General features: G+C 43.9%; 1 protein-coding gene across 1 annotated transcript; it reads left to right on the forward strand.

Moving 5' to 3' along the window:
- The first annotated feature begins 2,201 nt into the window (after positions 1-2,201).
- Positions 2,202-12,450, forward strand: JPT2 (Jupiter microtubule associated homolog 2). Its single transcript, XM_085315664.1, has 5 exons — positions 2,202-2,332; positions 6,692-6,840; positions 7,323-7,465; positions 9,250-9,295; positions 10,009-12,450. The coding sequence occupies exons 1-5, from the start codon at positions 2,289-2,291 to the stop codon at positions 10,191-10,193; spliced, it is 567 nt and encodes a 188-aa protein (XP_085171790.1). The 5' UTR covers positions 2,202-2,288; the 3' UTR covers positions 10,194-12,450.
- Positions 12,451-14,383: the final 1,933 nt, after the last annotated feature.

The raw sequence follows: 14,383 nt of genomic DNA on the forward strand, positions 1-14,383 counted from the left end.
TCTCCACAGAACTGCTTTTGAGCAGGTCACGCCTCAGCCTGGCCTGGTGCCTGGGGTTATTCGTCCCCAGGTGCAGGACCCTGCACTTGCCTTTGTTGAACTTCACGAGGTTCCTCTCTGCCCACTGCTCCAGCCTGTCAAGGTCACCYTCAATGGCAGAACAGCCCTCAGCTGTATCAGCCGCTCCTCCCAGTTTGGTATCATCCACAGACTTGCTGAGGGTGTCCTCGGTCCCTTCATCCCGGTCACTGATGAATAAGYTGAAGAGGACTGGACCCAGCATTGACACCTGAGTTAAATCACTTGTTACTGGCCTCCAACTAGACTTTGCACCACTGATCACAACCCTGTGAGCTCTGCCAGAGCAGCTAGCCCGTATTTTATCAGCTTGCCTCTGAGGATGTTACAGGAGACAGCATCAGACGCCTTACTGAAGTCAAGGTAGACAACATCCACTGCTTTCCTCTCATCTACCCAGCCAGTCATTCCATCATGGAAGGCCATTAGGTTGCTCAAGCAGGATTTCCCCTTTTCAAACCCACAGGGACTGCTCCCAATCGCCTTCTTGTCCCTCATGGGTCTAAAAACAACTTCACGAAAAGATCAAGAAGTGGGTTTTAATGTTCACCATCTGAGGTCTTTATGCTTTTAAAACAGTTCCATRTGATTGACTTAGAGCAGAGTAGTTTATTTTTTTCCAAATGAAGAAATGGTCTGGATTTGTTTTATGGGTGGAAGGAGGTTTAGAGAATTAGGTTGATAAAAGCAGAATTAAACAACAAAAAAAGGAGCTCATGACGAGTATTATTTAATGCCTCTTTTCCACCCAAAGAGTGCAGGTGCCCCCTACCACCTGTGCACAGGGAAAACTGGAGTAGATGGCCAAGCTGGAGCTTTTTCTGTTCAACTTCCACACCTACACCACCTCGTGACACACGCTCACACCTAAGAGAGATGTTTGACTCTTCCACTTTCTACCAATGCTGAGATAAAGTGTATCCTAACATTTTTTTTCAGAGCTTACCTAAATCTGTCCTTTAATGACCAAAATTTAACACTGTCTAAGTAGGAGGAATAGTATGAGTCAGAACTAAGAACTATCGTTAGGGTAAGAAACAAGAATAATGCAAGATGCTGCTTTTCGTCAATCCTTCAAGATAAAATCAGCAATAAGGCTGCCTCTGAATTTGCGGAAAGCTGCCAAACCATTAAAGAAGACCTTCACCTTCGTCTGCAAACATTAAGCACCGTAAGGTAACCATCAAGCAAACGCGTTTGGTTAAGAACAGCTAAACAAGCACTTGGACCCCTATCAGCTTACCAGAGCCCAGACAYAAGTTCTCCTGAGAGCTGATGGGTTTTAAGCAGTCTTTGCCCTCACTGCCTCTGCCCGGGCCGTTTGCTGACCCCGTTTCCTGGGACGGGGAAGAGGCAGCGTGGGGGCRGCCAAGGCGCGACCTCCTCCCCCCTGCGAACGCTGGGCCAAGACCCCCGATCCCTCACGGACACCACGCCAAAGTCAGCAGGCTAGAAAATCTCCCGTGGGCTTATTTCTTAGGACGCTCTTTATCCTGATTTGGGGGCTTTATGTTCTCGGTGGCGTGTTTTTTTTTTTTTAATGGATGTTTTCGGGTGAAATGTCTGTATAAAAACCACGCGACTGCACCCCTGAAGCACAGACGAAAGCTGACCCGTCTCCGACCTGCCGCAACCCTTTGCCGAAAAAAATAAGCTTTTTTTGGCCCCAGAGCTGAGGCAGAGCGGTGCCTGTGGGGAAGGGAACTAAAGAGGCCGGAGCCGCCCCGGGGGCTGCCGGCCGCAGGCCCCCTGCGCAGGGCTCTGCGCGGCGCGGCTCCCCCGCGGGCGGCACCGCCGCCACACGGCGCAGCGGCCGGCGAACTCCGCAACCGCCACCCTGAGCGTCGCGGCCGCGCTACCTGCCCCTTGCAACGCCCGCCCCTCGCTCGCTCCGCCCCAGTCCTCAGCCAACGGCCGCGCAGCTCTCCCTACGGGACAGGCGGCTCCTCCAATGGAGAGGCGGCCAGGACGAGCGGCGGCGCGGGTCCTTTCAGGCTGGAAGGGAAACCGGGTAGGCGGGATCCCGAGGCGGTAGGACGCCTCCCATAGGTTGTTCGATATGATGGACATGGGGATCAGCCAACGGCAGGGCAGGGCGGGCCGGCCGCCGCGCTACCTGCTGCCGGGGCAGCCGAGGGGGGGAGCGCTGCGCGCGCGCGCGCGGGGCTGCGGAGCCGGGCGGAGTCTGCAGCCGCCTCCCGCTCGCCACCATGTTCCAGGGCCCCGAGACCGACTCGGCCAAGCCCAGCTCCAGGTGCCGCGGCGGGACGGGGGCGGCAGGGAGGAGCCGCGGCGGGGGCTTTGTTCGCGGCCCGCGGCGGGGGAGAGGTTTGGGCCGCGCTGAGGGGCGGCCGGCCGCGGCCCCGGGCCGCCGCCAGGCTCGCCGGAGCGCTGCCCCCGGCGGCGGCGGCGGAGCCCCTGGGACGCCGTCCGGCCCAGGGGCCGCCTCAAGTACGCGTCAGCTCGTCCGCCCCGTGGGGAAGTTTAACGGTCGCGCCGCTCGGAGCTGGAGCGGTCGCTGCCGCTGTGCGGCGGTGCCGCGCGGGGGGGGCGTTGGGAGGGCGCCGTGCGCTACCCCCGCTCCCCGTTTCGRCCCTTCTTAAGCTGCGACCGGGTTTCGAAAGGCTTGTGAGGAAGCTCTGCCCGCAGCGCGGCCGGCGGGAAGCTTCGGTTCTCCTCGCGCGGTCCCTCCGGAGCCGCCTTAACCCGTAAATCGGGTTGCGGCAGTTCTCGGGTTAACGGCGAGCGGGGTCGCGGCAGGCCTGCGAGGAACCTCTCTTGGGTCTCTCGTAGCACACAGAAAAAAAGGGGAAAAAAAAAAAAAAAAAAAAAAAAGTGTAAGCAGGCCTGGCCCGGCCGGCACGTGCGTTGCAGTAGTGCAGTGCGTTGCATCGCCAGGTTTTTGCCTTTTTGCAGAGAGGTCTGTGAGGTAGCGCCTGTGGTGATGCTGTGCAGTCTGTGTCATCAAAAGCAAGAGGTCGTAAGGACTCCTTGTTGCCCAAAGTTTATTCTGTTCGGTCTCCAAACAGATTTATTTGCTGATAAGGCAAACCCCTTTGCAATTCTTGACATGTAAAAGTCCCATGGGCCCAAATCAAAATCCCCAACAACCACCAAAAGCTGTGGAAGTAAGGGGGGAAAAAACTGCTAATACAGAACCCTTGTAATTCAGGAAACAAATTTAAATGAGGTAATAAGCAAATGTTTTACCTTTTTACAGCTTCATAATGTAGGGGTATTGCTGTTAAGAATAAAATGATGTTAAAAATACTTTAAATGAAAGCTACTACTTAAAAAGCATCCAGTGAGCTGAGTCTTTAGTCATGCAGTTGGTGTGTACAGTGATACAGCCAACAAATACTTTGCTGGATTAAACTAACTGCTTAGTTCTATTTTGATTAAACAAAGAGGGAGCTCGGGAGAGGGAGCGRGGAGGGAGGAAGGGGTGGAGGGGAGGAGAAGGAGTAGCAGAAGGAGGAGGAGAGGGAGGTGGGGTTGGGGGCAGTGAGGGAGCAGAGGGTGAGGCAGCAAGGGAGGGGGGTGAAGTAGTGGGGGCAGTTAGGGAGAAGGGGAGAGGGAACAAGGTAAGGAGAGGGTTAAGGGAAGCTGGGGTGGGGAGAGGGAGTGGGAGCACAGGAGTGATGGATGGAGAGAGATGGAGACAGGGAGAGGGAAGGAGACAGGAGAAGGGAAYGGAGAGCAGGGTCAGACTGGGGAGATGGGGATAAGAGGGGAGTGGGAGGCAGAGGTGGAAGGAGATGGAGTTAAAAGAGGATTGGAGGATCCCCTCTGCCGCAAGGACAGGATCCAGCCTCTCTAGGTAGGAGCCACAAAACCTCTCTGTATGTAAACTCCTGTGACACTGATACAAAGTTAAATGACTTTACATATATCTTAGACATCTTTGTACTCTGCTGAAGCAGCTCCTGTTGGCTTATCTAGTTTAGTGTGATATTTTTCTGTTGGTTGGTTTCAAAGCATGTCTTATTTTTGGTGTGGTAGACCTGCAGATCTCGCTCCGATCTAGGGCCAAGTGAAGCTTAGAGTGCGAGGAAGTGAGCAGTGCTCACAGAGGCTACACAGCGAGAAGGAGGGTTCTGTATTTGCCCCTGCATCTGGCTGAAATAGAGTATGCAACTCTGTTGCCCTTGCTTTCCTAAGGGGAAGTTTGCTGCCATACTTCCCGATTTTTTTTTTTTTTTTTTTTTTTTTTTTTTTTTTTTTTTTTTTTTTTTTTTTTTTTTTTTTTTTTTTGTAGTGCTTGAGAATGACTCAGTGGCCTGACTTTACATTACTTAGAACTTTATAGAGCTACTGTTATTACTTGAAAGAGCTTAGTGCTTGCAGATTATCTGGGAGGTTCCTAGCGACTGGAAGTTTCAGAAACCACGGAGGCAAATCCACTTAATGTGTGTGTGGATTCCAGACGTTCCTTCGGGTAATGCTCGCAAAAGCGGGCTTCTATCGTGCTGCTTTCAAAGTGCCTCTTAAACATCTCAAGTTTTGTCTGATTTGTTTTTTGCAGCAGGGGAATTTTCTTAGTATTGACACTGAGCTGAAAGTAAGATAGCATATGATTAACTCTCGTTGTTGTAATAATATTTAAGTTTGTTAACCAAGTAATCAAGATTTTTAGTCCTAAATAGAGCTTCTCTAGTTTTTCTTTTTCTCCTTTTTTTTTTTTTTTTTTTATAGTCTGAAATTAAGGAACCTAGTTGCAAAAACCAGAAGTAATTTGTTTCTTATGATTGTTTTCCTTAAACCAAAAAACATAAATTTAGTTCCTCTGTTTCTGCCTATGTTTATAGGCACCTATTAAGAAGGATGGTAAGAAATTCCATCTGTATAAACTACATGTTTCTCTTCCTTTCAGTCACTTTGTATTTTTAGATGAATTCAATGAGGTAAAACCATAAAAAAAAAATTGAGAAGAATGTACGAAGTCAGAAATTGCTTAAAGGATACAAGGAAACTAGCAGAGCTACTTTCTTAACAGGCCTTTCTCAAACTCCTCTAGTTTGTTCGCTGTCTCCTTCTCTCTTACCTGCATCTCCCAAATTGAAATACTCTAACTGCCTTTTATGGTTTCTGGACCATTCTGAATGATCAAAATGCTTAGTTTGGCCATGTGATGTGTGTTTCTAATTACAGTTTTAGGTTTTCTAAAATACAAGGAAAGCCTGTAGCATAGCTCGATCTTGAGTCTGCTGAACACTAAATTGTGAATAAACCCTCTGCTCAGACCTGATCTCACCTATGCAATGAACAAGATGGTTATTTTGTTTACTGAACAGCTAGTTAAAAAAGTCAATTTATAACAACAGTCTCTCTGGAGCTTGTTGTGACTATATAAACTACACCCAGACCAAAAGAGGAACTTCTTTTCCCTGAGCTCCCAAAGAGCTGTACTCATCCTACAATCTGAAGTGCTGACAAAACTTCCTCTCTGACTGAGCACCCAAATAACTGCCTCTGTGGAGTTAACTTCGGCCGAGGTCTTCTATTCAAAGTTAAGTCTGAGAGGAGCCTTTTTATAATACCCAGCAGACACTTAACCTGAAATGTCTGGCTTCTGTCACAGATCCGTCAAGGAGATGTGTTGTATTAATTTGGTTACGCTGACGTTTGGGTCCTGCTTGTCTAGAGCAGGGTGGATATCACACAATTTATACATCATCTTTTTGGATAAAAGTTAAGGCTAGCTTAGGTCCCAGATTAGGTGTCCAGGTGAGGAGAGGCATAACTCTGCTCAGCTAAGATTGTAGGCAGTTAATCTTCAAAGTCAGGTCCACTTCTTTGCTATTTTTGATACATAAGTATCCCTACATTTTTTTTCCCTGTTTCTTTCAGAATAGGAGCTGAAGGCTGCTGACCAAGGCATGGATAGTAGTTGTAGACTTACTACTCCAGGGCAAGCCTAAATTTTAGTAGGTTTTCAAGAAGCCAGTCTAGTTCTACTACAATCTCCATTTTTATTAGGATCCATTTGATATACATCCGTTTAAGAGTTGTAATCTTAATGCCCTTGCATATTGACCACTAAAGGTGCGGCTTCTTGTGGGTTCCACCTTTCCATTCCAAACTCTACAGCAACTAATAAGATTGATGATTGAAATTAGCAGGGTTTTTTTAGTGTTTGGGATCTTCTGACTGCATTATTTTCTTTTAAATAAAAGCTGATGGGTTTGAATTGTATCACAGATGCTAAGTCAGTATGTGAAGTTTAGCAAAAAGTCTGATACTGTGTAATGGTTATTTTAAAATACTAACCTGAGTCATACGTCTTGTTTTAATCTCCTGTTGCTTCTGCAACACCACAGATAACAAAACCCCAGAACAAATTGTTATGCTATAACTGTTTCAAGTAATGCTAGATAACATAATGATTGAGTTGATTGACTAGGAGGCTGGCAATATTTATGCTAAACTTGGGAACACTGAGTTAAGAATCTTTTGAAAAGTAGATACGTCATAGACTTAAAATTAGGTATGTTCCAGTCGGAATATTTCATTGTAACATATAGGGGGAACAAGAAGGGACATGACAGATACGTTGAATGCTGTAAATTTCAAAAAAATTCTCATCTCTTTCATCTCTCATTCTACAATATAGGGTATTAAAACCCCCTGGAGGTGGTTCTAGTAATCTCTTTGGGAATGCAGAAGAAGTTTCTTCTTCCAGCAGGCCACACCGGATGGCATCTAATATCTTTGGAGCATCTGAAGAACCTCAGAACATTCCAAAAAGAACAAACCCTCCAGGTAAGAGCACCATCCTCAGCATGGCTGGGCTTTGAATTGCAGAACAGTGCTGGTTTCGTGTTCTCACAGTGGAACAGTGATCTGTCTTTTCTAAATTGCATTTTGCAAACTAAGTGTGCTTGAGCACTAAATCTATTCACACTTTCAGAGATGTGAATATGCGAGTGATTTGCATGTTCGGACTTTTTAGCACTTTATCTTAGTCTAATTTTTTCCTAGTACTGAAGTCTAGGAAATGATGAAAGGAAACTGCTTTCATTCTAGAGATCTGTCTTCAGTTAGCTGCAATGAGTACAGCTGTAAATTTAAGATCCTCTAGTGAATTTTTGTAGCAAAGGATTTCAGGCTGTATCTTCTGACAAGCAAAAGTAAGCCTCTAGGCAGTAGGGTACTAGAAGTCTTCAAATGCTCATAGTTTTTTTTTTAATATAGTGTGGTAAAACTAACTCATCTAGAACAAAATTCTAACTACTACTTCACAGGGGGGAAAGAAAGTGGCATTTTTGAGGATCCTAGTTCGGCTCAGCCTCGTCCACGTATAAATCCACCTGGTGGGAAGACAAGCGATATCTTTGGGTCTCCAGTATCTACTAGTGTTGTGCGAGCGCATCCAAACAAGCCTAAGGTATTTGTACTTTTTTCCCACTGTCAAACCAAGCTAGCAGTTCAGTGAATCATCATACAGCCTTGTCAGCAATGCAGTGCAGTACCTGTATTCTTTTTAAGATGACAGGCTTAAATTATGCATGTGGTAACTTCAAATTAGACAGCATTATTCCTGAGGCCTTTTTTTGCTAGCCTGTTACCTTTCATGTGTTGGCTTTCAATGTGCTCCATAGTTTGCAAAAAACCCCTATTAATTATGCTGTAGATGTGTAAGCAGAAGGAAGGCCAAAGGGTTTAGGAGCTAGATAAAGTACATGGGCTTTTGTGCAGTACTATAGCTTTTAGCACACAGCCAAGAGGCATTTAAGATTGTCAGCATCAGCAGCAAGACAACACTTCTTTGTCCTGCAGTTCAGGAGAGGTGGTTTTGACACCTGCTTCTGTGAGTCAGTGAACACCAGTGAGTTAGTCACAAATCTTCGTGTGAACTAGCTATCCCCTTCGTATGTCTAATGTATGTTTCTACATTCAACATGAAAGCATGTTAGCAGAAGGTTAAACTAAACTGATCAGCAGTGAAAAAGCTAATTTAAAGATCAACCTTGAGTTTGAGGTGCAGCTTGAGCTTTTTTGTTTTTTTTTTTTTTTATGTCAGACACAAGCATTTGTCACTGTATCAAATTTTGTTTGTAAGTTTTAAAGCTAGGATGTATAAACTCCGGTGAGGGGGGTGTAGCTATTTCTCTCTCTCTCTCTCTCTCTCTCTCTCTCTCTCTCTCTCTCTCTCTCTGTGTGTGAGGAAATGTTGCCAAATATTTCTATATTTAAATGTCCTATATTTGGACTTGTAAGCTGCTGCCTTACACTTAAAAAATAAATAAATAAATAAAATAAGATAGTATTAAGATAGTATTAAGTGAGTAGCTACCATGCTGACAATGTTCCTGACATGTCAAGTACTCCTGAAAGTTAGCATCCCATGAACACCTCCACTCAGTGGGCTATTTCAGCAGACTTCACTGAGAGAGAGAAGAGGGAAAAAAAAAAAGTAGTAGCAACATCTTTTCTCCTGGGATTTTAGGATAAAACTATTAGTCCAGTTTAATTCCTTTCCTCTTCTCTTTTCCTCCATATTTGAATATGCTGGTAGCATTATTTTACTTATTTTTTAATGCAGATTCTAGAATATATTGGGGGATTTGAGTCATAAGAAAAACAAAAGACTGGGAGCTAGGATTTGGTGGGAATAGTGCTTTTGGAGATAGGAAAAAATTTTGCTTTGTTCCTCTATTTCTTTATTGGGCTCCCCCCAGTGTTCTTGCTTTTTATTTTTTATGCAATATCTTAGTTCTTAGGAACTCCTGGCTAGAGAGAGGTCAGCACTCTGGAAATTCCAATGAATTTAGCTAGAGCAGTGGAATAATTGTAAATACAGAGATGGACGGGAGATTGCGTATTTGCAACGATTACTGCAACTTGAATTTTGTGAGTGGAAAAACGTGCAGTATTTTCTGAAGTGCTGCTCTGTATTTCTGAAAATTAACGAGAGTGAGTTGTGTCTGAGACGAGCTCATCTATGTAGAGTTAACTTCTTCTAGAGCTTCTACTAGTGCTTAGGGGCTTATGTAGGTGTAGAGGAGAGGAAGGATGGCATGCAGCCTGTGCAGTTGTTGACTCTTACTGCAAAAAACATTATAAGCCATTAGATCAGAAACAAGATCCTTTGGAAAGGAGGAATTTGTTTTGTGACAGTGGCTGTTTGTGAATTGTGATATATCAAGATAGATTTTGGTTTCATTGCAGGATCATATTGTCTTGAAAGAAGATGAAACACCAAAGAAGCTAGAAGGTCAGCAAGAGAAACCCCTTTCTGTGTGTTTGGGAGGCGGAGAGGGGGGTTGTTTGGTTGGGGTTTTTTTTGAGTTATTCTCTAAGGAATAGTTTGTCTTGTTTGTGCTTCCTCTTAAAAATAAGATTAAGGCTGATGTTTAGGATAATGTAACTGAGTGAATTTCTGACTAAGAGCAAAAACTTACATTTTTAGTTCTGGGAAATAGTCCTTTTATTGAGGACTAACTCTTAGTATCCTCTTATTGAGGACACAGGCCTAACTGTTGATAATATTTATAGATAGATTGATATATGAATCTGTATATACAGAAAAGCATCCTACCAGATTGCTCCTTCCTCCTTTGCCATCTCCTTCAAATGTGCAATTTTGGCCTGAAGTCAGTTATTTGGTATTTACAGCTACTTAAACAGAATGCATTCTGCTGTTCTCGTTGCTGTTAAAGAGTGATGGGAGCATTGCTTTCAAACTCGTATGAAAGCAGTAACTGGTACGGTGCATCTCCTAATTGTCAGAAACTGCCAAAATAATTCTGAAGGTACAGACCGCTGAAGGAAGGGAAATTGGTAAGAACAAGAGAAGTGAGATTCTTGCTCAGTACCTGTTCCTGTCGGGAGAAATGAACAGGTGTTGAGAAAAAATTTTTAGTGTGCTGTGGATGGGAGACATGTAACACTACAGTATAACAGGTTTGTTTGTTTGTTTGTTTTCAGCTACAGAAAACAACAAATCACAGCTGGAAGGTGGAGGTGAGAAAAAAGATACGGGCAAAGAGGAGCGACTTAAGGAACCAGAACCCAAGATAGACAATCATGAGCCCAGATTAGGGCCAAGGCCACGCTCGCACAACAAAGTTCTCAATCCCCCTGGTGGGAAATCCAGCATTGCATTCTATTAGGGACATCTGTTCACTTTCACTAACTGAGTCTGCACAGAAACTCTTGTCTGTGGTTGTGAGGTCAGTTTATAGACTATTGTTTGTGGACAGATTCTTCTTAAGGCAGATGTATGAGGGTTATGCCAAAGTGTAGAAAGGATAACCTGATAATTTTGGGAGGGAGGGTTGGGAGGGAAAGGGTGACATGTGGAAGACTTYTGAGTATCAGACTACCTGGGTGGGTGGTGGAGAGGGACATTAGTGTGATATCGTGGGGAAAAAAAATGCTGCTTTGTTGTGAGTTCATCAGACTTAGGTTCTTAGCTAGCTAGTGGCTCAGGACACTCTTGTGGAGTCAGGCTTTTCCATGCATTCAGTGTGTAAAGCGTTGTGATTGGGTAGGGACCTGAAGGCCAGGTCTGGAATAGTCTTAAGCACAGCAGTAGGCCATGCTCTTCCCTAGGTAATATAATGCAGCTTCATGGTGTGAGTTGATTGGCAGTCACTTTAATGTAAATGTGTTCCATTGGGACAATTAGTGCTGTTGTGTCCTTGAGCATCTGTAGTCTTCGGTTCTTTTTCTCCTTCCTTCTTCCTTCTTAGTACATGATTGCTAATACAAGGGCAAAACATTTTGAAAATTTCTCTTATACTCTCATAAGCCATCATGTATTAGTAAACATTTTAGTGTGTCCTCGGAGTATTCAGGCCTTTCTGCTGCCTTCAGTAATGTCCTGAGTACTAGTAGCTCTTGACAAATGGTAAAATCAGTCTAATACGCCATTTCATGTAGGTGCTTCCAGAAGACTTTTATTTGAAGTATCTTGGTTGAGTATTTGCAGATTTCCTGGTAAGGATTTGGGTGCAAACAGTAGCTTTATGGTTGTCTTTGAACAGAAGCAACTTTAAGTATACAGTTAGCATGGAGAATAAACTGAGATGTCTAGTTAGCTAGCTTTGACCCAACCTTTATAGAAATGCCTTAGCTTCTGCAGAGGTTTTTCCTTTGTGCCCTGCGGAAACCAGGATTGTTCTACTGTCTTCACCACAGTGCAATTTTTTTGTTTGTCTGTGCTGACTCCGTTAGTGAATTCTTATGTCTTTAGTCAGCCTTATCTTTGCCTTTGACTGCCTCAGACTTTTGTTGGTAAGGGGTGAGAGCAACTTGGATTATCCCCCAAGCCACAGTTATAGCTGTGAGACACACTGTAGACTATCCTAGCTGGACAAAGACTTTAGCAATACAGACCTTCTTGGCATGCTGGCTACCKTAAATCATGTTTGGAAGAGGTGCGTATAGTTTTTTCACAAACTGCATTGGGGAGGATTGCTCCATCATTCATTCTCTGAATGGACTTTCTGATCATACCACGCTTTGATACTTGAATGTTAACACTAACTGCTTAGACTGATCARTGTGTTTAATGATGACTTTTTAAATCTGACATATCAAAACAGGAGTTGTTCAGGTACACCAAAGAACAAGTGGCCTTATCTGCATTTATTCACTGCTGTTATAGCCCGAGTTCCCTAAAAACTACTACTCTTTAGAGGAGACTGTCTCTGGGCCAGGTGCTGATCATCCTCTGATTATAGAGCTTGTTATACTGCTCTGTTCAGCTCATGTCAGAAGAGGTGGATGACTGTATAAAGATCTAGCTGCTAGCTGGTGAAAGTGGAGTATCTGGGGGTAGTGGTAAGGGTAAGAATAGCCCTGGAAAGTAGGAGTTTCAATGCCTTTGTACCTTTTGGATAGACGTGGAGCTCCCTGTTAYTTGCCTCCCTGGGAGAACATACAGTGATCCTGATTGCAACCCTGTATTGGAGTTACGTTACTTCCTAATGTGTATTTCCTACCAGCTATTCTTGAGTCTCACACCTGGCTGAGTCTCAGAGGTTTCTGTCTTTCATATCTGTTTCAGTACTGACAGGGTTTTAAGAGGTAACTAGATAAGACAAATCAAGAGCATGTTCATTGAAGGGTCTGGCTGTAATTAACTCACTTTAGATTTGGCATCGTTTAGTACCTTAAACATTAGGTAGAAATACTGGTGTGTATTGGCTACAGTGCCTGTCTTTTAAACAGCAACTTCCAACTAGGCCTTAAATTAGCTAAACTGTGTTCATTTTCTTATATTTTCTTCTTTGGAATCAAAACCATGTTTTAAACTCATCCAGCAAATTTGATAAGAACATTTTTTCGTCCTAAATGGGCAGAAGGGGATTGGAAATCAACTGATAAATCGTGAACTTGTCAATAAACCTCTGTATTTTGTTACTCCATTGTGTGCTGTGTCTGCTCTTTATTAATTGATCCATATCCTAGTTCAACATAACACTGGTGAAATTTGTTATCTGAAAGTGGAAAAATTCTGCAGTAGTCCCAGACTTTTCTGTAGTGTGAGGTAGGCTTTAGAGGTGGGACATCCTCCTTCAGGTAGCTCAGGAGGCATGTGCCTCCTGTCTCTGGGGAGTGTGAAGGGATGGTAGCAAGGGCAGGTTGTTCTAGTCAATGCTCCAATTGCCTTTTGGTGGAGAACATTCTGTATTGCTTTGTACGGTACAGGGACGTCGTTATGCCCTTTAGTATTTGAATACTTAAGTCTGTTTATAAGATTACTCTAACGTGTCTTTAAATAGGAGATCTTCCTACTGTGGAGAGGTCATATCCCCATTTCTTCGYGCTTCCAGTAAGTACATACACTTCTCATGTGCCAAACCATCTTTGTCAGCAGAGTAGAGGTAACGACAATTACAGGAATTCCAGTTCCAGTTGAGCTGGGCATCAAAGCCAGCATGTTTTAAGGTTTGCTGAGTTCGTGCCTTAAGTTATGGTTGGTGATGCCCTACAGAGCCCCTCGACTAGCAGTTGTTTCTACAGTCACTTCTGGTATTCTGCAGCAAGAGCTTTGCTAGGCATAGTTCAGAACTTCTCCTTGGGCATGCACCTTCCTTTAAGAAGGATCTACTTAGTTTGGGAATCTGTGAATATCCTGGATAGAAAACAATGTATTAGTAATGTGGGATTGTCTTACCTTGAACTGCTGCCAGCAATTTAGTAGACAGTGGTGTGGTTTCACCTTGCAACTCTGTACGTTTACTCCTTGCTTCTCCCTAAATTGAGGATTTGACACTTGTGGTACAATGTTATCCAAGTTAATGCTTCAACCTCAGAAGGAAAATGAAGATACTAATTTAGCTTAGATGGTGGCTAAAGGATGAGTTGAATGCTTTCATAAGTCATATGTACAGGAGAAAACAATTCTAGGCCTAGCTGCTGCTTAGTCCCTCAACATGCCACCGTGCTCATCCAGTACAAGGCAATGCYGTTCTAATGAACGGACCAGCTGCAGTGTGTTGTCATCCCTCCTGATCCTCTGTAAACATGGTTATTCCAGATTGGTGCATGTTTCCCACTGTTCAGATTGATGCTCCTATGCAATCCTATAGCAAAAGTGCTGATTTAGTTCTTGTATYGCTGTGTAACCTATGATAAACCAAATGCCTTCTTAATGAGGAAAGTTAATGCCTTTTCTGTAACTGTTCTCAGTAAGAAATATGAAGTATTTTTTAAATGTATTTCTAGAGGTTAATCAGGCTTGGAATATCTACAGTATATTCTTGGAACTTGTCTAATGGGAGAACCTTATCTTATGGATACAGTTCTTAAAGAACTAAGTAAATAACTGCTAGGGTGTATTTCCTGCTAATTCCAAGATGACTGAACAATTCTTGCTGTTGCTTGTATATAATATGATTGCAGGAGGGTGCATGGAAGYCCAGGTATCCTGACTATCTGTCCAGTCTTTTATGATGTGGAGGACAATCTGGTATCTCCCCTGTGAAGGTGTACTCGCTTCTCACTTGCACCTTTGTAGAGCCAGCTGGCCATACAGCATTTTGTTCCTTTGATGTGCCTCTTACTGAATTTGCGCTTGAAGCTCTGACAAAATGCTGTCTCTTTTTCCTTCTGGAAAAGGTGAAGGTTCAGAAAGTCCTGGAGGCTCAGRTCTGTTTTTTYTTCTTTTTTGAGGAATGAAGCRTCACAACCAGGATGCTCTGCTATACTAGATTATAGAAGGCAAAAGGATAYGGACCTCTTAAGCGCAGGTGCTCATAGCAGAGTGCTGGATTAGGGCAAGACTTTGGTATGTGATTACTTGCATTTATCATTACTTGCATCAACTATGTACAAGAAGTAGACTCAACAT

This window comes from Rhea americana, unplaced genomic scaffold (assembly GCF_003343005.1).
Source record: "Rhea americana isolate MKP2758 unplaced genomic scaffold, rheAme1 scaffold_433, whole genome shotgun sequence".
NCBI classification, from domain to species: Eukaryota; Metazoa; Chordata; class Aves; order Rheiformes; family Rheidae; genus Rhea; species Rhea americana.